The 23,855-nt window shown below is 30.7% G+C and overlaps 1 protein-coding gene across 1 annotated transcript; it reads right to left on the bottom strand.

Moving 5' to 3' along the window:
• Positions 1-325: 325 nt before the first annotated feature.
• On the bottom strand, positions 326-22,395 carry LOC111623996. The gene is made up of 3 exons (XM_023366762.1): positions 22,178-22,395; positions 7,308-7,467; positions 326-1,715 (listed from the first exon to the last, which is right to left on the bottom strand). The coding sequence occupies exons 1-3, from the start codon at positions 22,338-22,340 to the stop codon at positions 1,298-1,300; spliced, it is 741 nt and encodes a 246-aa protein (XP_023222530.1). The 5' UTR covers positions 22,341-22,395; the 3' UTR covers positions 326-1,297.
• Positions 22,396-23,855: the final 1,460 nt, after the last annotated feature.

Here is a 23,855-nt window from a genome sequence, read left to right as displayed (position 1 = left end):
GTATGCAATATTAATTCCTTTTATTTTTGCAATTTTTCCGTACATTGCCTTTAGATGCGGGTTATACGTTATTGGTACCCTCTGTACGTTATCCTCATTTCCATTATTTAGTACCTCTACCTTTTCCTCTGCACCATTCTGCAAACGCCGGTGCTGCTTACATAAACCTTCTATCATATTGTTGTAACCGTGCTCTTTAGCTATCTTCCTAATGTAATAACGAAAGATATAAAGAAAGATATAAAGAAATAACGAAAGATATAAAGAAGTAAGCCTGAAGAAGATCCCAGGAGGGGAATCGAAAACGTTCGCCGATTTTAAAGAATTTCGCACCGGTTAATGGTTAAGGGTAGACAGTTGTTGGTTGTGAAGTTAACTGTTTAACAACACTGTCTCAGGGCCACCTGTGACAATGAACAACAAAAAGAACACCGACACTCAGGAAGTGAACAACAAGACAATATCGATGCTAAAGACTTCCAACCAGCCGATTTGTTCAGAAATATTTGTTTCGTAGTGTAAGTTTGTTTTATGCTAAAAACGGGTTTTTGTAAGATACTTGTCATCTCTTGTCTCCTCCTCCACACCTACACACAAACATCCCTAGATAAGCCTGATGCAGGATTAACGATCTTCCCCTAAAAGTCAGAAAACTTATACTGGTATCTGAGAAGTGGGATTTTAAGTCCCCAATCTCCACCAGGTCGGCAAACTTACAAGTGCTGCATGTAACTGTGAATGGTTATATCTAAATTTATAGTCATATTTTTTGCATTCATATTTATATAACTTTTAAGTTTTACAAAATTAAGAACTAAACTTTATATAGCAGTCATTTATGCATAAATTATCTTTGACTGATTTAACTGATTAAATCAATCACTAAAATACATTATAATATTTATACGAGCAGCAATCACCAATGTATGTCAAACTGATCCAAATGTAATCTACAACTTATATTATCTATAAGCAAAATTGATGAAATAATAAAATCAGAAAGGTGTATTGTTATTTAAGTGTAATGTGAAAACTTTAGAATTTTAGATTTTTTTAAGAATTGCTGTAATAGTTGAATTGACTAGGCATTTTACAACATATATATATATATATATATATATTTGGTGGTAATTACTTCATTTTTCAGATATATAATTTGCATTTTGATATAAATGGGCTTGTTTAATGCATCACAGAGTAGCTAAAAGCATACTACAGGTATAGTCTACCCTTGGTCTCCAATGATAATGTATATATTAATTACAATCAAATATTATAAATTCACTTTTTTAAATGCTTATGAACCTTCTTCATCTTCTTCGAATTTTGCTAACAGTTCAAAAACTGCAGCTTTGAAACGTGCAGCTTTGGATGGTTTCCATCTATCAATACTTTTAACAATAGAGTAACCAAAAGCTTCATTTCCTGACATTAACTTATTCATAAAATTAAGATTTTCCAGTTCATTGTCACTGGTTTTTCTTTTCTTACTACTATTATTGAATTCTTCAGTTGTATCATAAAAAGGTGATTTTTGAGAAGTAGATGTGATATCCATTAGTCTGTCACAGAGTGGTTCTTGAGAGGAACTATCAAAAGTATCTTCTGATTTTATAATATCAATATCATCCAAGTATAGACTGTTAGTCTCCATAATTTGAAATGAATCATCTGAAATATCTTTTTGACTTGGTGGTGACTGACTATAATTCATCCTGAAAGAAACATTTAAATTTAATAAATGTATATTGATATATTAATAAATGAATATATATATTAATAAATGAAATTTGTTTAAAGGAATCAATAAAATTTTAGATAATACAGATAATTTATTGGATTTGTTTATATAAAATTTCAATTGAAATATAAAATTTTATATGTACAAAATATAATAATAACTATCATACAGATTTTATAAACACGATCATTATGTCAAATATTCATAATTCCTTTATACAGACTGCATTCCAATTTATTTTTATGTGACTGTAAGGTGTTTTATAATATTGTTTTTTGATACCTTAAACATCTTGTCAAAATAACTCATTTACTATTTAACAATAAATATATCAGGTTGTAAATGTGAAATTTAGATATTTTGATTTTCTTTAAAAAGTGTGGAATGTTACAAGATCTCATTAAATTAGAAAATGAAATATACATAAATGATACAGGAAGACTTACAGAAATTAATGAGAAAGCAGTCAAATTGACAAACAGAGTATACAGTGGTTTAAAGAAAAGATATATCAAAAGAATGAAATGGATCTTGACTAAACAAGTATCAAAAGAAAAGAACAAGAACATAAGCCCATCATCATTTGTTTTATGGTACCAAGTAGACATCCCAACTGAGAGTAAAGCAATTCTCCAAAAAGGTCTTAACTTCATTCTGGAAGATGAACATGTATGGCAAATTTCAGTGGCAGAACTGGAGAGATGAATTTCAGAATTCAATGACTTAGAAAGGAATTTTTTCAGATGGAAGACTATTGTTAAAAATCACACCAGCAGAACAAAAAATATTGAAATGAAACAGCTGAAGTACACAAAGCAATGGTTGAGTGACAATGATTTGGTCCTAACACGAGTTGACAAAAGTAAGCATCTAGTCGTCATGAAAAGACAAAACTACAACAAATCCTTAGAATAATACATTAAAAGAATGGAATGTGAGTGGGTCAATGAAAAAATTGTTACAAATATAGACAGAAGGTTAAAAGACTTGAAAGAGCACCATTAAGCATCATATTAACTTTCCTTAAAGAATCCCATAACCCAAAGTCAGGAATGCCAAGATTATTTGCATTTGCAAAAATACATAATGAAGGCAAAGAGGTCAGATCTGTAGTTGAGAAATGCAGAGGATCTACATACATTCTTAAAAAACATTTACATAGATTCATTTCAGATGAACTAGGCAACAATGTTCTCGTTGCACAAAACCCAACAAATGTAGTTAAAGAATTACAGGAATTAAGTTTACTTGATGAAGAAGTTGGATCAGTTATGGATTTTGGAAACCTATATCCATCCATAAAAATAGAATCATGTTATAAAGCTATAATGGAATTTATGCTCCACATAAAACTGGAAGTCGCTGCATTTGTGAACAATGTGATGAAATTAGCCAAATTAATTTGCTATGAGTCCTTCTTCAGTTTTGATAAACAAACCTACAGACAAAACAAAGGGGTACCTATGGGAAGTCCAATGTCAGGATTATTATGAGAACTAGTCCTACGCAACTTGGAGAAGCACATTAACAATGGGTTCAGGATGGATGTTGTATTTTATAAAAGGTATGTGGACAATGTGTGCATTATTTGGAAAAATGGCGAGAATACATAAGTTCATAATCAACAATGATGGATTAAAACTTAAACTAGAACAAAAAAGTCACAAATGGATACATTTTTTGTATATAGACATCCAATTGAAAGGAGATTGTAAAACAATGGTATCTACATAAAACCAACATACAGTCCACTTTACATTCCAGCTAACTTGAACTACCCATACAGATACACACTGTCTGCTTTTTGTGCACTCATTAGAAGAGCATATTCATATTGCTTTAATCTACTAGACAGGATGAAAGTGATTAACAGAATCAAAGAAACAGCTTCAAACTTGGGATATAAAAAGAGTACAATAGAAGAACTAATTAGAAGATATGAAGGAGGCAAAAAATAAGAACCCAAACAAATCAGTTTAAAATCACCAAGTTCACTTATAATAAAAACATCAAGAACATCTAAAACAAGTATCAAACAAAAAACACTCCAAAAGAGCTCCAAATTTATATTGTATTCTCAGAAATGATAAAGACATGCTTAAGAAAGAAGATAAAGTGGGCATATATAAAATTTCATTTGAAAATCAGCAATTGGGAATTAAGAAAGACTATATTTGGTTCACAAGAAGGAATTTAGCTTTTAGACTTAAGGAGCACAAATATGACATTAATAAAGGGCACTACAACACAGTTTTGTTAAGTATGGCACAAGCAGAGGACTCTGTAGTTATATGGAATGAAACAACTATTCTCAAGGCCACGCGTTCCCCATCATTAGCATTGCACGAAGAAAAAATTGAAATCTATAAAAGTAAATTAAAGGATGGTTTTATTAATGCCAGGGATGTGGATGGACTAGCTTCTTCATGGAAATTCTACATAAAAGAAAAATTAAAATATAAAAACTCTTAGTCTGCACCTGCCCTTAAATTTAGATGCATTTTTATGTATTTTATTTTTATTTTATTTTATTTTATTATTTATATCGTTGTTGATTTAGTTTATGTAATATATTTTATTTTATTACAGTATTTATTTGTTAATTTATCTAATATTTTTATTTTAAATTTAAATGTAAAATGTTTGGATTGTCCATTGTTAGAATATTAAATTTTTAAAATACATCCGAATTCAGTTACACCTGAAAATGGCCTATTCTATTAGGTTGAAAACGTTAGTGTTTGTTTAATAAATATTTCTCAGCAATAGAAGGTGTTTGATGTTTCATTAAGTGTTTTAAAAGGCTGAGTTTGATATTTGGTTAATAATTAGCTTAGCTTATTATATTTTTCTATACCAAAAAAAAAAAAGAAATCAAGCAAAGAGAATCAGCACTATTTAATAATTGAAATATGTTTTGAATATATTTGTGATTCTTATACATCTAACAAAAAGCATATAACAATAACTCAGATGCCACTTTATTAGAGACATATACCCTTTCACATGTAGTACATCATATGGAAATTAGATGAGTGACACCAACTTACAGTATAAAATCAAGTGAGCCTGCCTTCCTTTATGTTTGTTGCATGCATTCATATCAGAATGGGCAAATTGAGCAATCTCAGTGACTTCAAATAAAGCATGATCATCAGTCCCAGATTAACAAGATTCAGTATCAGTTTTTCAGAAACTGCCAAGCTTCTAGGATCTTCATGAGCAATGGTATCAAAATTGTACCTAGATTGGTCTGATCAAGGAAAATCTCCCAGAAAAAAAAAGGAGGATCCTGTGGATGTAGAGAACTTGATGATGGGGATTGGTGGAGGATAGCAAGAATTGTGCAGACAAACTAATAGTACACAGTCAAACAAATTGTCATCAAATTTAAATGTACGTATTCAAACTAATGTATCCAATTGCACAATTCAGCACGTTTTATTGCTGTCCTCTACTTACTTAATAAAGTTAATAAAGAAATTAACAGTGTCTACTTTTTATTAAATATTAAACAAATTTAGTAACTTGTCCATTACTCATAATTTTGGCATTGCCAGAGTCAGAGTTGGCCTTCCTCTACTTAATGAAAGAATTAAATACTATATGTTTTAAATTTTTTAATGGTCTAATAAATAATTATTCACTAAAATTAAAGGTTCCCATTAAAAGAACTAGGAACACATCATGTCTATGCACTCCTTTTTATTGTTTATCTATAACTCATAGATCTTTCTTCAATTGGTGTGCTGACCAAATTTCCATAGTAGAAAATTATCTTCATTATAGTTTTAAACATTATAAGCATATTTGTAAAAGTTACTTCTCACCTGGTACTGGTCCAATTTACTTAATATAAACACACATAAAAACCTTTACTTGACCAGTAAAAATATATTTAATGAAAACAACTAACGTTTTCGACTGCTTTCTCAGTCTTCTGAGAAAGCAGTCAAAAACGTTAGTTGTTTTCATTAAATATATTTTTACTGGTCAAGTAAAGGTTTTTATGTGTGTTTATATTAAGCATATTTGTAATTTAGTAAATGCTGTTTTTTTCATTAACAATAATTACTTTTTGCAAAAAATTCAAGGGACTGAAGAAATTTTTCGTTAATGACAGGTTTTCACTATATACAGGTTCTGTTATAGACAGGTTTGAATGTATATACAATTGTGAAAAATTTGTCCTTTTTCATCAACTGAAGATTGTAGCGATGTTTGTATTTCTACTGAGGACAATATACACACATTGTTTTCTAACATAGATTCTGTTGAAACAATTTGGAAAAAATATAATTTTATTGTAAATGTCATTAACTGTATTAACCCCTCCTCCTAGAGGAGAAATCCTGTAAGGAGTATTTAAAATAAATAAATAAAATTTTAATCACTATCATTGATTCATTAAATAATATATGAATTCATTCATTTACTTATTAAAACCATTAATTACAATTTTGATACTTTTGTGGAATGTATTTCAATATATCACCATGATTATGAAATAAGTTAACACTATAACTGCTAGACTGATCATTTAGACCATATTCATTTCATTCCTTTACTTGCTGTAGTTTTCATTATTGTGATTTCACAAATATATCTTTTGACTTTTCAGAAAATTATCTTAAAATTAAATATCAAATGATTTAAATTTTTCATTAATAATTTGAAACAGAAGAGTGTATATCAGCTAAAACTGTGAAACTGGTCAATTTGAACATCATTATTATTACTGTGTGCAAGTTGAAATAACTGCTGTTTATTAACAATATATAAGGAAAAAACAAAAATGTCTTTTTACTAAGTAGTTTACATATATCTGTTTCTATTTCAAATAATTGAAAAAGAAAAAAATAAGAAACAGTATTATTTTATAACAATACAAAGTATTGGTTTGATGTATAGACAAAATGGTAAAAAAATATTTGTTCTAGAAGAGTTCCAGAGTTTCTAGACAAGCCAGTACAAATCTTTTATAACATCCTTGATCTTGAGGTTATTACAGCATTTGTAATTTACAAAAAATGAATTAGAAAAATATAAAAAGATGAAACTACATATTACAACTTTCAAAACAACTATCTTAATAGTATGTAAGTTCAAGAAAACAGAACAGAATCCATAAAAATAATTTCAACCCAAAAACAATATAACAGCAAAAAGACATATCTATTAAATGACAAAATGAGAAAATAAAATCCTAGATAAATGAAACAGTTGTTTGATATATCTAGTATAACAAAATGTACATAGTTTTGTTTATGGAAAATGCACTGAGCAAACAGAAAGTTGTATACTGATCTAAGTGTAAAACTGCATAAACACAAATTTATAAAAATTATTTATACTGTTTTATGCTATTTTATTATTCTAATTTTATATAAAATTGACTTACATGTAATTTAAAAAAGATTATTTTCAAATCACTTTTATTTTTTACTGTTAAGATTTAATCCTACATATCAATATAGTAGGTAATATATAATCAGTAGTCTACCATTTAAAGAAATATTTTAATTAATAAATCAATTATGTAAAAAATTAATAAATAAAAACTTACTGTTTAGATCGGCCACAATCTTTATAAAAATCCATTTGTTGATGCAGTTCCCAATTTTTACGAACATTTGTACTGCCATTTTTCAAAGACATTTCAATTGCTTTTCTTTCTCTCACGTATCGATCACGGATTCGTTTCCAAAGTTTCTGACATTCACTAACTAAAATACAATCAATTTGCATGAATGGTACAGAAATATCATATGTATTACAGTTAAAGAACATAATATAGTGGAACATGGTTAACTCAAATTAGTCAGGAAAAAAATTAGGACTGTAAGTTAAAAAGTTTTGAGAAATTTGTGTTAACCAGTTTGATTTAACATGGAATAATATGTTGCTTTTAGCCTTTAATACTATTTAACACTTAGTCTAAATCAACAAGATAGATATGTATGTGTATATATATATATATATATATGGGCTTATTACACCAGTGAATGAGATTAATTAACAAATTCTTTAATGATTAATTATTAACACCTTAATAATAAAAATTTATAATAAACTATGGCTCTTTTAACATGTATACATAATATAGAACACTCAAAATACATTTCGGACATAATAAACAATCCCTCTTCAGTTGGTGTTCATACATATAAAATTATAAAAATAAATTATAAATACATTTAAAAAGCTGCTGAAGTTGTTATGTTTACAACTGCCTTTTAAATGTATTGGGTTGAACCAAAAGTTCATTCAGGTATTTACATAATTGCTTGTCTGTGGTGACTCTGTCGTAATTATCAAGTTTTAACTTGTTTAGGTTGACATTACAAATATTTGCATATTTATTACATAAGTTTAATTACAGCTATTTTAAAAAATGTTGTTGTCTTTTAAGGAAAAAAAAAACATTAAAATGGAAGATAAGAAGGTGTATTTTTGACATCTCATGCTCTATTATTTCTGAAAAGGAAAAAATGCAACAAAAACTCAAAGAAAAGATATGTGCTGTATATGGGAAGGATGTAGTTACTGATCGAACATGCCAGAAATGATTTTCAAAATTCAGGGAGGAAGATTTTTCTCTCAAAGATGCACCTTGGTCAGAATGGCCTTCAACCATAGCAGATTAGTCCATAATGACTTTAATTCAAAATGATCGGCATAAAACAACACGAAAGATAGCCGACATCTTAAAAATATCCCAAACATCTGTTGTCAGACATTTGGCTAGCCTTGGATACATTTCCTGTTATGATGTTTGGGTTCCCCATCAATTAAGTGAACGAAACCTTATTGACCATGTTTCTGTATGTGATTCACTTTTAAAACGCAATGAAGACAATTCCTTTTTAAAGCAATTAAGAACAGGCAATGAAAAATGAATCGTTTACAATAATATTCAATGCAAGAGATCTTGAAGTAAGCCAGGTGATCCTCCAGTACTGCAACCTAAAGCTGGTTTGCATCCTAGAAAAGTTTGGTGGGACTGGAAAGGGGTTCTTTATTACAAGCTTTTACCCAACAACCAAACAATTTCAATAAATATTGTCTCCAACTGGATGAACTAAAGGTTGCAGTGCATCAAAAACATCAGGAACTTGCAAATCAACAGGGAATAGTATTCCATCATGATAATGCAAGACCGCACATATCATTAAATGTCTGCCAAAAACTTTTAGACTTTAACTGGGATGTTTTGAGTCACCATGCATATTCTCCAGATATTGCTCCCTCAGACCATCATCTTTTTTGTTCATTGCAAAATAATTTAAATGGCATAGAATTTTTATCTTTAGAAGGTATCAAAAATTACATCGATAATTTCATCAACAATCAGAAACCCATCCAATTCTATACAGATGAAATTATAAAACTATTTGTCAGATGGCATAAGGTTATCGAACAGAAGGGTGAATACATAGTGAATTAAAAATTTTTATTTATTTCAAAATAGTATATTTTATTTCTTTCTAAAAACTGAATGAACTTTTGGTTCAATCCAATACATTTAAAAGATTGTTGTAAACGACAATTTCAGCAGCCTTTTAAAATGTATTTGTAATTTATTTTTATAATTTTATATGTATGAACACCAACTGAAGAGGGTCTGTTTATTATGTCTGAAATGTATTTTGAGTGTTCTATATTATGTACTGTACATGTTAAAGAAGCCAAAGTTTATTGTAAATTTTTATTATTAACATATTAATAATCAGTAAAGAATTTGTTAATTAATCTCATTCACTGGTGTGATAAGCCTGTATGTATATATAGTCAACCCCCTATAACAACACGGGTTCATATAATGCGGATTCGTATATTGAGGCAAAAAACTTGTGACTGTATTCGTATAAAGACACTAAAAGAGACTCGTAAAATGCGGTAAAACGTCATCACCGACTCGTGTTGTTACAGGATTGGTTGAATCTGGACCAATAGTGGACGAGCAGCCAAACTACTTTCCGCCGTCTAGCGCCACGCTACGGAGAGTTCAGGTGGGTAAGTTGAGTTTACTATTGTCTGTACAGTATATAAATTAGGTACTGTAAGTCCAATACAGTACTGTAATTTTATACATTTCTTGTAAAAAAAAACATTTTTTATTCAACAACCATAAAAATTATTTCTATTAATGATGTCTCCAAAGTTCAACAAATTTTTTGCAGAAAAATAACTTATCAGAAAACGCGCCCGCTGTTTGGTGTGCTACTCCGTGACAAAAACAAGCTTAAGCAATGGCGTCGTCGAATGGTGCACACTCAATAAGTAATCCTACAAATTTTTGTTTATAGCATAGTTTATACAGATTATTCCCAAAAAATTATATGTGTTTTGGAAATGTTGAGTCGAATTAGTCTAGAATCGATTAATTTTATGGAAGAAAATCTTTCAAACAGTCATAGTCCGTAAACTGCACATGTGCCAGGCTGTGATTGGCTCATGTATTTAAGGATTCCTACAATGTGAAATTCTTATAAAGTGGGGGATTCCTATATCTACACGTTATAGGGGGGTAGACTGTATATATGTATGTGTCTTGTTGATTTAGACTAATTGTTAAATTGATTTAACACGTTATGTCAGATGATTTTGGAAAGAAAATGACTTTCAGTAATTGCAACTTCGTTATCTAAGTTTGAGTTAACCAGGTTCCTCTGTATTTTAATAGTTATAATAATATCTTATTAATTCATATCAATTTTATATACTTAAATAAAAATTTTTTTTATATACAATAGATTTAAAATCAAAAAAATATATTTAACTAAAGAGTAAGTAGTATTTTATGAAATAGTTTCAGTTTAGTTTTAACCTTTTTATGAGTTTTCTTGTTTACTATGACATTTTTATTGAAAATAGAAAATAAAATCAGCAAAAATAAATGATATGAATGTAGATAGTCTAATTTTTAAGTTAGATTATAAGCTTATATTTAGTAATGATTATTAGTTTATAAAACAATTATATATGTTTTATTTATCATTTATATTCAAGACATACAAGTCTTCCAAAATTTATATTCATAATATTCAATCATCTTTTGTTTAATGAACATTCATTTATTAAATGCATATTAATACAAACTGCCAATGAATGTACGAGGGCTGTTCGGAAAGTTTGCGGCCTTGCCTATATGCGGCGCTGCGATCAATTTAATTTTTGGCGGGAATAATTCAGCCATCTGTGCTAGAGATACGATACCAATTTCCGCTTGATTTGTCAAAAAGTTTTGCCACGACAGCTTAGCAGATAGTCAGTGTGCACATACTTTGTCAAAAATGGAGAAGACGGAGACTCATGCGGTCATAAAATACCTGAAGAAAAAAGGGTTGACCCCATCTCAAATCAAAGCTGACATGGATGAAGTTTTGGGAGAGTCTGCTCCTTCGTACACCACTGTGAAAAAATGGACAGCCCTTTTTAAATCTGGCAGAGAGAGTGTGGAAGATGACCCTCGCAGCGGACGGCCGTCAACTGCTGTCACTGAAGAAAATATCGACAAAGGTCACGATTTGTTATTAGCAGATCGCCGTTTGAAAACGCTTGAGACAGCTGAGACAACAGGCATCTCTGTCGACCGAGTGCACCACATCCTAACCGAAGATTTGGGTATGACGAAGGTCTCAGCAAGGTGGGTGCCGCATCTGCTGACCGCCGAGCAAAAACGTGTTCGCACTTTGATGTCAAAGGAGTGTTTGGACTTCTACCAGAAAAACCCACAGGATTTCTTGCGTCGGTTTGTGACTACTGACGAAACGTGGATCCATTACTACACTCCTGAAACAAAAGAACAGTCGAAGCAATGGAAACACCACAGTTCGCCACCACCAAAGAAGGCAAAGACAGTTCCATCAGCGGGTAAAGTGATGGCCTCGGTTTTTTGGGATGCTAAAGGCATCATCTTTATTGACTACCTAGAAAGAGGAAAGACCATTAATGCTGTCTATTACTGTGAACTTTTGGAAAAACTGAAGAAAGAAATCGAAGAAAAGAGGCCACACTTGAAGAAGAAAAAAGTTCTGTTCCACCACGATAATGCACCTGCACATTCCGCCAGAATCACTGAACAAAAGATAAACGAACTTCGCTTCCAATTAGTTCCACATCCACCGTACTCACCTGATTTGGCCCCCAGTGACTTCCACCTTTTTCCAAACCTAAAAAAATTCTTGGCTGGAAAGAGATTCCACTCAAATGACGAAGTCATCTCTGAAGTGAACGAGTATTTTGCACACCTTGACAAATCGACCTATTGTGATGGCATAAAAAAGCTAGAACATCGCTGGAATAAGTGCATTGCTAACAAAGGAGTCTACATTAAAAAATAAAAAAGTTTTAACATTATTTTGTTTGTTGTTCTATTTGAGGCCGCGAACTTTCCGAACAGCCCTCGTAATTCATTCTGCATCAAAAGTAATGATATATTTAAATTTGTACTTATGTATGAAGGCATATGCAATTATTTACATGCATAAAAGTGTAAATGTAATCTTTTAGCAGTATATAATCTATTATCAATAAGTTTATATACACTTAAAATTCAACTTTTTTCCAATACTCTCCAATATTTTTCAGAAATTTATCATTGTTTTGTGTTACAGCAATCCTTACAAAATATTCACATTCTTTTTAAGATATATTTTCATTTGTCATAAAAAATTTCAATAAAACTATCATCTACTAAGAAGTGAAGTTTAGATTTATAAAAGTAAGAATTACAATCTATTCCACTTAAAAGTATATGTTATTTTAATACAAAGAGGCATAAATTTTTAATAACACTTCCAAAAATATGATATGAATAACTACTGTCTTCAGAAGTCTAAATATTGAAAGCAATAAGCACAAAAAAAAGTCATTTGAAATGGATTTTTAACCTAACAATAATATAAACTACTAAGAATATTATCAAAATTTCTGTATATTATCTGCAGTCATTATTGGATATAAAATACAATTTTCAAGTGTACTCAGGATATTTTAAACAAATCACTCCTCACAGTGATATTTGTTAAACTTTTGTGAAAATGCCAACTTCCAAGTTGACAACTCTTGCTTTGTTTGAAGCTAACAAAATAATATCAATCTTGATGATCCATGTATAGTGGTCATTTCCTCATTTCCAAAAAGAAAGATATTGAGTATATGTCAATAGAGTATCATATACAGTTGAGTACAATTAACAAAGTATTAGATAAGGGGCAGGTCTCTTCTGAACACTCATGTTCCCGATTTTCTCCCATGTTTTACATTAGAGGGGCTCCTATTAACATAATACTAGATAGTGGAGCAGTCTGTTTAAATGAGCACAGTGTTGGCAACATTTTAGAGCAGCAGTCTGCATATGGAAACGCAGGTTTTGGGCTATACATAATTTTTTTTTAATTTTATTTTTGGGTTGTATAGGGGGTTGGCAATACATTAGGGAGAGGGAAGGAATACTTGAGGAAGCACAAATTGGCAACAATTTTTTTTCTGCCTAGTGAGGATTAGCTCTGGTGAAGACAGGAAAGGCTTGTTTCCTTTGTGAGGGTGCCCAGGAGAAACCCTGTGGTACGGTTAGAAGTGTATGCAGGTTTTGTATTTTTTGGTGGAGAGTAAAAATCTGTTCACATCGACAAAGGTACTGACTGGACATTTAGAACTTTGTGTTATAATTAGTGAACTATATATAGTGGACGTTGTCTGAGGAGTATTTTATTGTACATAAACTTAATTTTAAGTAACTTTTCTTTGTCTCGCTCATCTTGTGGTAATCGCACATCCACACAATAGTTCCACTACGAACTACTGTGCTTTCCACAAAGGTCTATCTTTAAACTTACAGTATGTCACTTCTTGGCACATGGTAACAGGGCTCTGTATGCTATGGTATATGTTGCATAGAGATTTGATAAAACCTTCCATTGACCAGTTTTCTAATAAATGGTCAATCAAAAGATTTTTCACAGAATCATGGTGAACACATGTATGAAAAGCAATTACATATTAATTAGGTATCATAAAATATATATCAACAAACAGCACAGATGACATACATGTCTTCATATTAAGGGAACAAGACAAGAAGTAATTAGTCACTGCATGTAAGCATGAATGCACACTCATTGCACAAGAATAAATACTCAATAGGGTGGCATTTTGATTGATTATTTGTATAATAAAATTTCTACAGCATGATATTTTAACTAAAATTAATGTCAACACTAAAATGATGCAAAACCATTCATCTCATAAATAAACAGTTATTGAATATATTGAATGTATTACAAAAAATCAAAAGATTATAGGATAGATCAAAATTTTGAAAGTAAAGAATCTCTAACTGGTGCAAAAGATAATTATAAAATACAATGTTATCTTATACTTCAAATGTTCCAAAGTTGAAACACTATAACCAACTTAGAGTTTGAACAATGCTTCTAAGTTTCTTGAACAGTTCTAACTGTATGTTCAGGGAAAATGCACAATCATCATCTGTTGTATGCCCAAATCATCTCTCATTGGACTGAATTTGAAAAAAATTGTAGACCTATAAATTCCCACTGTCATCTGTCCATCTGTCTTTCCTTAATCTCCAGAACAGAGTTAGATAGATGAAAGAAGAGACCAGATATGGAAACCTTAGGGCAGGAGGCTCCGATTAACTATATACAAACTTCTGATATAAACTGGAAATCACATTATTTCAATTCACTTTTCCCCTGAAAGGTGTTAGATAGACAACTTGGCACAACTCTTTTGTTGAAAGAAAAGTATGATGTACAGAGGGAAACCACTATAAATTTAAGTGATCATATACTGTATTTTAAATTAAATAAATCAAAAATATGATTAAAAATTGTAACCCTGCATTGTGATGATGTCACAATAAATAATTGCTCGTTGTTGTTGGGAAAGTACACTTGTGTTATGCTCCTATGTTTTCAGTAATTTTTTACTTTATTTTTGGTATGTCTGGTCATTTATACAACTCCTATCTATTAATCATAAGCATCTAAAGAGTGTGAAAGCAGAAAAGCTAGGAAGAAGGTTGTGGTATCAACAACTGAGGTGAAAAGGAAAGTCACTGTTAAGCATAAAATCAGTACAAGTCACAGATTTGGCAGAGCCATGTTTAAGATGCCAAAGTTGACAATTTGCACCATTCTTAAGAACAAGAAAGTAATGAAAGCAGTAAATATGACTAAAGGTATGACAACATTGACCTCCAAGAGATTGTATCTTATTGAGATAGATAAATTCCTCCTGGTGAAAAGTAGTTATGTGCCGGATCATTAAAAATGTATATCTGCAGATATGGATCTCAACTTTTGTACTCAGTCGGCGCTGGTGCGTGTGACCTTGAACCGATAGTTGACGCTTTGCGTTAGTAACGTGACGTGTTTTGACTTGCACTGCACATCTTTTGTTTATAGTTTAGTGTGACACAGGATAGCATAGATTACATTTGTGTTTTTGCAGTGTGTTGAGTTAAATTAAAATAAAAACAATGTCGACAAAAAAGTTTAGCAGTGTAATATGGAAATATTTTATGATAGTAAATGATTTTTGCATGATAAAATTTTTGCAATATGAATGTGCCAAATATGTGATTTTAAAAAATAAAAAGTGATTTGAATTGAAGTTATTAGTATTTTATTGCTACCTATCTTTAAAATTTCATACAAGTAATGAAATTCGTTAAAATAAAAGATCTGTTAAAGATCTGCTAAAAAGCAACAGATACGGACATGGACCTTTTTTCCCCTCGGATATCCGCGGATATGGATACGGATATCTGGCACATCACTAGTGAAAAGCAATTGGCTGGTGATATTATCTCTGAGAGGATTATTTGTGAGAAAGCCAAACAGCTGCATAGAGACCTTAAGAAACACCACTCCTCACTATGGTACAGTAAATGCAATTTTCATTTTATTATACAATATTTACTTATTTTATTGATTGTTTTCAGAAAACAGATTCACTGACCTGTTCCACTCATAGCATGAGGCAATATGGGTTCCTATTTAAATAAGTTATAAAGGTTATAATTTGAATTGCAATTTGAACCACTCCAAACTTTATATTTAAATGTATTTGGTTGTTTAGAGTTGTTATATTTGGTATTGATTAATATATATCTGATGATGTTCATGGGTAATATGGAAATGTTTGTATTATTAAATAGTTTTACTGGTTTTGGGTATATTTGCCATGTTTTTCATTCTTCCTAGTTTTGACTATTTGGCATAAATGATGAGTTTTTGAAGTGGCAGAAGAGAGAATTTTATTCATAATTATATTTAGTTAGTTACATTATTTATTTTTTTCTTTTTGATACAGTTATTTTGAGTTTTATAGATTGAGTTATGTTAAACCTCAACTGTTATCTCAACACTTTGAACTAGAACTTCATTTGCATACTTTCATTCTAATATTTGAATAAGGAAGGCAATTTCATCCCACTAAATTGACTAAAACTTTATTTTGTAACCAGATGAGATTTTGATATTTTTGATATTTGTAGAAACACAGGTTAAGAAATATTTTATTTTTCCAAGCATGTTCAATATGCTAATTAACAATGTATAAAAAATCATCAAACTGCTATAACAAGCTAGTCTTCATCTCTACACATCAGTGTATAGCTGTTGAATTTTAAGTGCCTAACTGATTGATTTGGTTGTGATTAAGGGTTTTCTTCCCCCCCAATCAGGTTAACTGTTTGAGATTTTAAATAATTGTAGTTTTGAAAATTGTACTAATAATCAATTTTATTGATATAAATACTTTATTTTAAATTTGTAATATTTGAGTTTTTTATATAATAATAATTACTGTTGTTAAATTTATAATTTTTGCTTCATAGTCAAAAAGTCCAGTAATAGCATTTCTAGTTTATAGTTTTGATATTTTAATAACTCTGGTGCAAGATCATCTCTTTGATACTTTGGACCTTGCAAGTTTAGCACATGAAGAGGTATTCCAGTATTTGTCTGTTAATTAGTTTGAAGTGAAAACTAGCTAGCTGTGCCAATGTATAAAAGACCATTGTCAAACAACAGTTGTTGACACATTGTTAATTAGCATATTGAACAAGCTTACAAAAACAAAATGTTTCTTAACTTGTTTCTATAAATATCTAGTTCAAAAATAGTAAATTTTATTATTTTAATATTTTAGTCATTTATATAAACCTTAAATGGAATTGCACATCACTAATTTGTTTATTCAAATGTTAGTATGAAATTATGAAAATGAAACTTCATGTGGGAAGTCAAAATAACAGTTCAGGTTTAACATAACTTGATCCTGAAACTCAAAATAACAGAAAAATAATCAGCTAATAATAAGAACATCAATCTTAAGTATAACTGTTTCAGAACATATTTTGATTCCCAGTTAATAAAATGCTACAAGCATCCCCTCTACCTTTTTTATCTTTTATCTACTTCTGTGACTGGAACAGGAACTGTGGAACCTTTTTGTTCAGTGTTAGAAACTTCTTTTTATAGAGCCTTTTTATTTTCTTTGCCTACAATTCCAGGTTTGTTTTGAAGTCTTATTGGTTATACAATGGGATGTATGAGAAAATGGCAATATGTTTACAGTGTTTTTCTAAAGCCCTAGGGGATTCAAAACTGTCTTTATAAACACAGCCCTTACAATGTATTGTTCCAGTATTAGAAAGATCAAAAGTTCAGACTAGCTGCTCTTTAAAATGCTGTTCTACAGCATTGTGCTACAGGATAGCCTCAATCTTGCTGCCATTCAAAACCTTATATTTTTACAAAAATGTAAGTCTTGCTTGCATTTCTTTTGCACTTTGATATGGCACAGAAGCTGAAGGGCAGAGAGATTAAGGCTTTTCTGCGATGTTTATCAGTGCTGCAGAGCAGCATCTCAAGGAGATCACTAGTCTGAACTTTAAATCCTAGCACTGAAACAATACATTTGAAGGGTTGTGTTTATAAGACAATTTTGAATCCCCTAGGCCTTTAGAAAAACACTGTAAACATATTGCCATTTTCCTTGTGGAACACCCTGTATAATAGCAGATCTCTGAAAAAAATGACTTCAACAGCATATGTCCTACATAAAAACACTTATGCATCTTATTCCTATTACAATAGGTACGAGATGCATAAGTAATTTCATTACTAAAATATGAATTATGTAGTGTTTAAAAAGTGCTAGATTAAATTTACTGCTATATTAATTAATTTTAATAAGAGTGATTCATAATTAAACTTCAGAATTAGATTTTAGTCCTTTTTTTTTAATTTTTATTTTAGAAAATTTACAATTTATTTAGCNTTTAAAACGAAAGAAAATCGATGCCCTCTATTATCGTAATTGTTCAAATAAGAATAAATATCTATAATAATCCCTCTTATTTTCCGCTAGTTTAGATAAATAGTAATTACTATAATAATTTACTAAATTGAAGAGTACTAAAAATTGTTATTCGCGTAATTTCATTTGTAATTATTTACAGTCACGATATACTAAACGAAAACAATATTAAAGGAATTAATACGTGTGTCCTACTTTTGTGTATTCATTCAAGACGAAATCAATGTATATTAAAAAGATATAGGAAACAATATGAAGTATATTTGCATGTTCCGTAAACGTAAAGGCCAAAAACAGCCTTTATGTTTATCAAAAAATTCGATTCGAATGACAATTACCGGGAATAGATGTATTTTCCACGTAAAACAATACAGTATTTTATTATTAATTTTCCAGTAAAGAATCTGGTTAGGGAGTGTTTCTGTGTACGTGTATAGAATTTTGAGGCGTCATTTATTTCGCAGACAAAAGTCCGGAAACAAAAATTAACTCCATTGTGTTTAATTTCAGAAAGAAATGTGTTCGGTAGCTCTTGAAATATCGTTTATTTAGTTTATGGGTTCGAAAGAATCGCTTCTGAGTAAACGGAATAATTGGGCTGCAATTTGAAAAAACCGTAGACCTATAACCCTCTGTCCGTGCTTCCTCAATCTGGAGAATAGAGTTAGATATATGAAAGCTGGCAGTACGTATGTAAAGATTAGATATAGGAGGTTCAGATTAGCTATATAAGAACTTCCGATGCAACCCGGATGTGACGTTATTTCAATTCAAACATTTCTCCTAAAAGGGGTTAATTAGACGATGGAACGACTCAATTGTTAACTGGAAAGAATTACGTACAGGAGCGAGCCACTATTAACCTGAGGTGGCGAATTGCAGTTCTGCATTGTGATGAAGTCGCAACATATAATTCCTCGTTTTATTATTAGAAATTATATTTCATTCCTATAGAGACAGCGGAAGTAAACAAAACTTAATATACCATACATGATATTTACATATCGAACGGGAAAATTCTTTATCATTCAGAGAAATCCTGTGGAAAATGACTCTTTTTATTGTTTGTCTCACTTTTCGGTAATGAAGGTTAAAGTCTGCCATAATCACTTAAGACGATTTCTGCAAACTTTCCAATATTTTATCGAATAATATTGTACTTTGGTAAATATTGGTAATTATAACACGTATAATTTTATAATTCTAGTTCAATGATATATTACTATATACTGTATATATATATTACTAATAAGTTGCTAGATTTAATATATTGTATTACATGTATAAAAATAGCAAAAATTAAGTTTACATAATACATGGAAAGACACGAAGCCAAATTACTTCGTTTAATTTAGCGGAACACGGCGAACATTTTAGAAAATGTAAATTGGAAACGAAATCTATACTAATATTATAAAGAGGTAATGTTTGTAAGTAAGTTTGAATGTAGCGAGTAATCTCCGAAACTACTCATCCGATTTCAAAAATTCTTTCATCGATATTTAGAATGGAATTTCAGGGTGGACATAGGCTGTATATTATTCCGTTAAACATTTATATAAATTAAAAGATATAATCTAGGTTAAGGCTTTTATGTCCAACAGATGGCGCTACGAGTACGACGCTCTAAATTTGCTTTTCTGTGAGGCATTATGATTTTCTGTGAAAATGAACTAAAGCAGATCATCTTCTATCTATCTATATAAATAAAAAATGTACTGTTCGTTTGTTCCTACCGATTCCTTTGAAATTTTGACACAACGCTGCACTCGAATACGCAAGTGTTTTTATATAATATACATGTCGATATTCCCCCCGCGTGGGAGAGAGACAGGATTAAGGCTTACCATAAAGAACTTGGCTTCCATTATACTATTTTAGATGCGGTTTTTTTGCGTTTTTGATTGCGTTTTAATAGCGTATGTCACTACACTAATGTACAATATGAGAATGTACACTAAGAAGGGATTTTTCGAAAAATTCCCCCCACGGGGGAAGTGTTAAACATTTATAATAGATACATTTGAACCACAACAACGCGTGGCGGGGTCTGCTAGTATTAAAATAAAATGAAATACTTCATATTTACAAAACGAAAACATAAGTAAAATATTTATTTTAAATTATTTGCTACAGTATCTTCTATCATTACGTTATGGTCATATCCATTTTTGATTAAACTGCTTTATTAGCATTAAAGTGAATTACAGCATGCAATTATGCTAAGAAGCTATTTGTAGTTGAATGTCTGTATTTCTATTTTACTTGATCTTATTTCCCTTTTAGAAATCTCTTTATAACTGATTAAACCTTATTTTATTGAACATTTTTATTGAACATTTTGCATAAAACTTTCTGCTTACGAAGAAATTTAGCAGCTTGTTGCATAATTCTCGCGACTTCACCAGGAAAATTTGCAAAGTGCTCTTTTATTAGACTCCATTTCTCAAAAGTTATGTAGCTTTACGCATCGCTTCTCTTTGTAAAAGTTTTCTAGGACAAATCCAAATTTAATAGATGTGTATTTTTATTTAATTTTTGCTTGTAATTATTTAAATCAAAGCTTGTTTGTGGCATCGTCTGCAATGAGATTTTATCTATATACATAAATGAGGAAGTTTGTTTGTTTGTTCCTTATACAATTCGTTCGTCCAATTGCTACGAAGTGCTTCTAAGTTAGATCATTTCGTACATCAAACTCCAAATTATCAATTGGGTTTCATACATCGATTAATTTCTGTCTACATTTGATTGCTGACTTTACATGTAACGAAATCTATTGGAAAAAAATGTAATAAAATAATAAACTAAATATAATTCTTACAAAAAAAAATATGATTTAAAATATATATTAAATCCCACTTTACACCATATAAGACACATGACATCCCCCTCTATCTCCCCTCTTCCTAAATGTTTAACAACCAAAATATAATAACATCCTTACACACAGGTTAATATGCCAAATTTCGTTTTTTAATCTCTTTCCCATTCTGATATATATTGAGATAAAAACAAAATAGACATATAGACATAGCCTACACAGACACATAAATACATNACTTTGTTTTACAGAACTAAGTGCATCAAAATTGATCTCGACTAATGTTGTCGCTACACGCAAACAGTTTTCCAAATGAACATCAGTAATTCGTGTTCTCACTTGTGATTTGATGTACTTCATGCGACTAAAAAGTTGTTCACACGCGTAAGTGTTTCTAAATAGCAAAACCATCGACAGAGCATGTTTGTAAAACGCAGGATATTTATCCTTGTCCAAATACATTTCATAGAATTCTTCAAAACCTTCTTAACTCTTCTAATGTTCATTTGGTGATATGTACAATAAAGTTAACATTTACGTTCATTTGACCAAGCTCCGCGGGCCTCATGTTGGCCACCCTTGGTCTAGAACAAATTAATTGGATTTACATTGATTCATATGGAAATAATTTTCTTGGTTTTTGTTGGTTTTGGATTTTGCAGATTGTTTTCGGATGGATTATCAACAAAAACCAAGGTATCACTGTATATATATTTAATAAATCATTACAATGGCTCCTTCAATATTCTTGCATCATTCAAAAATATTGTACATTATTCTCCTCCAGAATCAAATAGTGTATCATATAAGATAAGAATTTTTAACTTCGTTGTAAACAATTACTATGTAAACAGATGTACTGTACTTTAAAGCAACCGTCCATCTATGTTCAAGATCTAAATAAATAAACGTCATTGAAATTCGTTCCAGATTGTTTTCAATGTCAATAATTATAAAACATTATATGTTATTTCATAGTATTATTAATTATTTTGTTCGATTTTTTGATTTTTACGAAATATTTACTTTCAAATGTGGTGCGAAATTTTGACACATCGATTAATTTCCGACAGTAATCTTCGTTTTTATTGGTTGTTCTAATCACTCAAAAGATTTCATAATGCGCTCGCTTATTGGTTAATGGGTTTTTAAACACTTTTTTTTTTTCAACTTCTATACAGAAACAACTGCCAAAAAATCAATCAATAAAAAAAACAAGTAGCATATTGTGCAACAAAAACGGGGTTGCATACCTGTAGCTAATCCAGATTTTATTCTTACTTCTTCCCATGCATTCTGTTTACAAGTCATATCTCTATAATCTAGTCTTTTTGTATCATATAAACAAGGATGCTCTTTAATACCTGCGAGAAATTGTTCTACTGTTGTAAAATTATTTATATCTCCCGATGCCATTTTTTACTATATTCATGTAAACAACTCAAAACACCGACGTCAAACGTACGGCAAATTCGACGACAACGCCACGTCACGGAAAGATATCAGATTTGTCTTTGCACATACAAATCACATTTAAACCATCCAAACTGCATTTTTTTTAATGTCTGTCTTAAAGATAATAAATTTACAACTTAATATAATTGTTATGATAAACATTTATAAATTAAGATGTACAGCTCCCCAGTAAGCGAGTCGAGCTCTTATTAGACGGGGGAAAAAATAAAAAAAATACGACGGTTGGGAACGACGCTATATTGGAAAAATTTCTAGAGCTGAAAAGTTAGACGGCTCCTATTAGTGCACGTTGTTCACTCCGAAGTTTGTTTATCTGTGGACTTCTGTGGAGTAAAGCTCGGTTTCCTTTTCGTACTTTACCTCTAAATGTGCCCTGCGAGGGCTCCAGCAGGGCGACAGGTATTTTCGAGTACTAATCCCGCTTACAACACGGAAGAAATCCCCCGAGATTCGGGGGGACGGGTACGACCCTCCAGTGGCGTGCCGTTATTGGAAGCGGTGGATGCGCCGCTTCCTTTGTATTTTCTAAAAAATAAATACATATTAATTTTAATTATATGAAAATAATCGCACAATATTTTACTATAACCGCATTATGTATCTTATTACAAATTGCTATACTACACGTGAAAAAAAAGATAAGATCGCTATNCAATTCCGTTACCGTAAACGCTAGATTATATATTACATAAAATTTTATATGTCCTGCCAATTTGTATCAAACGTAAATAGTGTTGATGAAAAATGTAATTTTGTGAGTATGAAGGAATACTACAATTACTGCTTGTATTTGTGTAAAATATAAAATATTTGTGCTTTTATAGCTTCAAAATGGTCATCCGTAACATACACATTAAACTTTATAACTTAGTATGAACTTTATACATTCAACATTATGAAATTTCTTCTGGTTATATTGTTATATAAGTTAATGTTAATAATGTTTTTATCAACAGATTTTGAAAATCAACAACATATCTTGAAAATAGCAGTGGTTAAGGTAAATATAAATCTGGATAATCGATATAATAAGTTACATAAGAAATTAGAATTATTAAAAAGAAACATTTGATCTGAAAATAACGATCGCTACTGTTCAACATTCATTCTTCCTGCGTAACACTTTTCCATGCAGAAAAACGTCGAGGTATCTTCAGGCAGGGACACATGAAACGTTTCCTGAACAGAAAAGCAAATTTTTTACTATCGGAAGGGGGCCAAAATTACAAATGGAACATTGCCGAATTTCTCTTTCTGTACGCCACCCAAGCCAACCAGACAAATCGTTTGCCAATCTTATTCATACGTCATCAGGAACCTCGTATTATTCAGAAATGCGACGAAAAATAGATGGCGTGGTATAAGATGTTGGCTTGTCTAATGTGTTGCTGTTCACGAAAAGAAAAGAGAAAGGCTGCTCAAAACTTGTTTTTGTGTCATAAATGTTTTTCCGCA

This window comes from Centruroides sculpturatus, unplaced genomic scaffold, assembly GCF_000671375.1.
Source record: "Centruroides sculpturatus isolate CEXI.00-Female unplaced genomic scaffold, Cexi_2.0 scaffold326, whole genome shotgun sequence".
In the NCBI taxonomy this organism is placed as follows: domain Eukaryota; kingdom Metazoa; phylum Arthropoda; class Arachnida; order Scorpiones; family Buthidae; genus Centruroides; species Centruroides sculpturatus.
Note: the sequence above shows the minus strand (reverse complement) of the source record. Positions and strands in the feature narration are given on the sequence as shown.

Coding starts and splice junctions, on each gene's coding strand:
- LOC111623996 (XM_023366762.1), bottom strand. CDS start 22,340: ATGGCATCGGGAGATATAAATAATTTTACAACAGTAGAACAATTTCTC. Junction 7,468..22,177: donor AAAATCTGGATTAGCTACAG/GTATGCAACCCC, acceptor ATTGTATTTTAG/TTAGTGAATGTCAGAAACTT. Junction 1,716..7,307: donor GATTGTGGCCGATCTAAACA/GTAAGTTTTTAT, acceptor TGTTTCTTTCAG/GATGAATTATAGTCAGTCAC.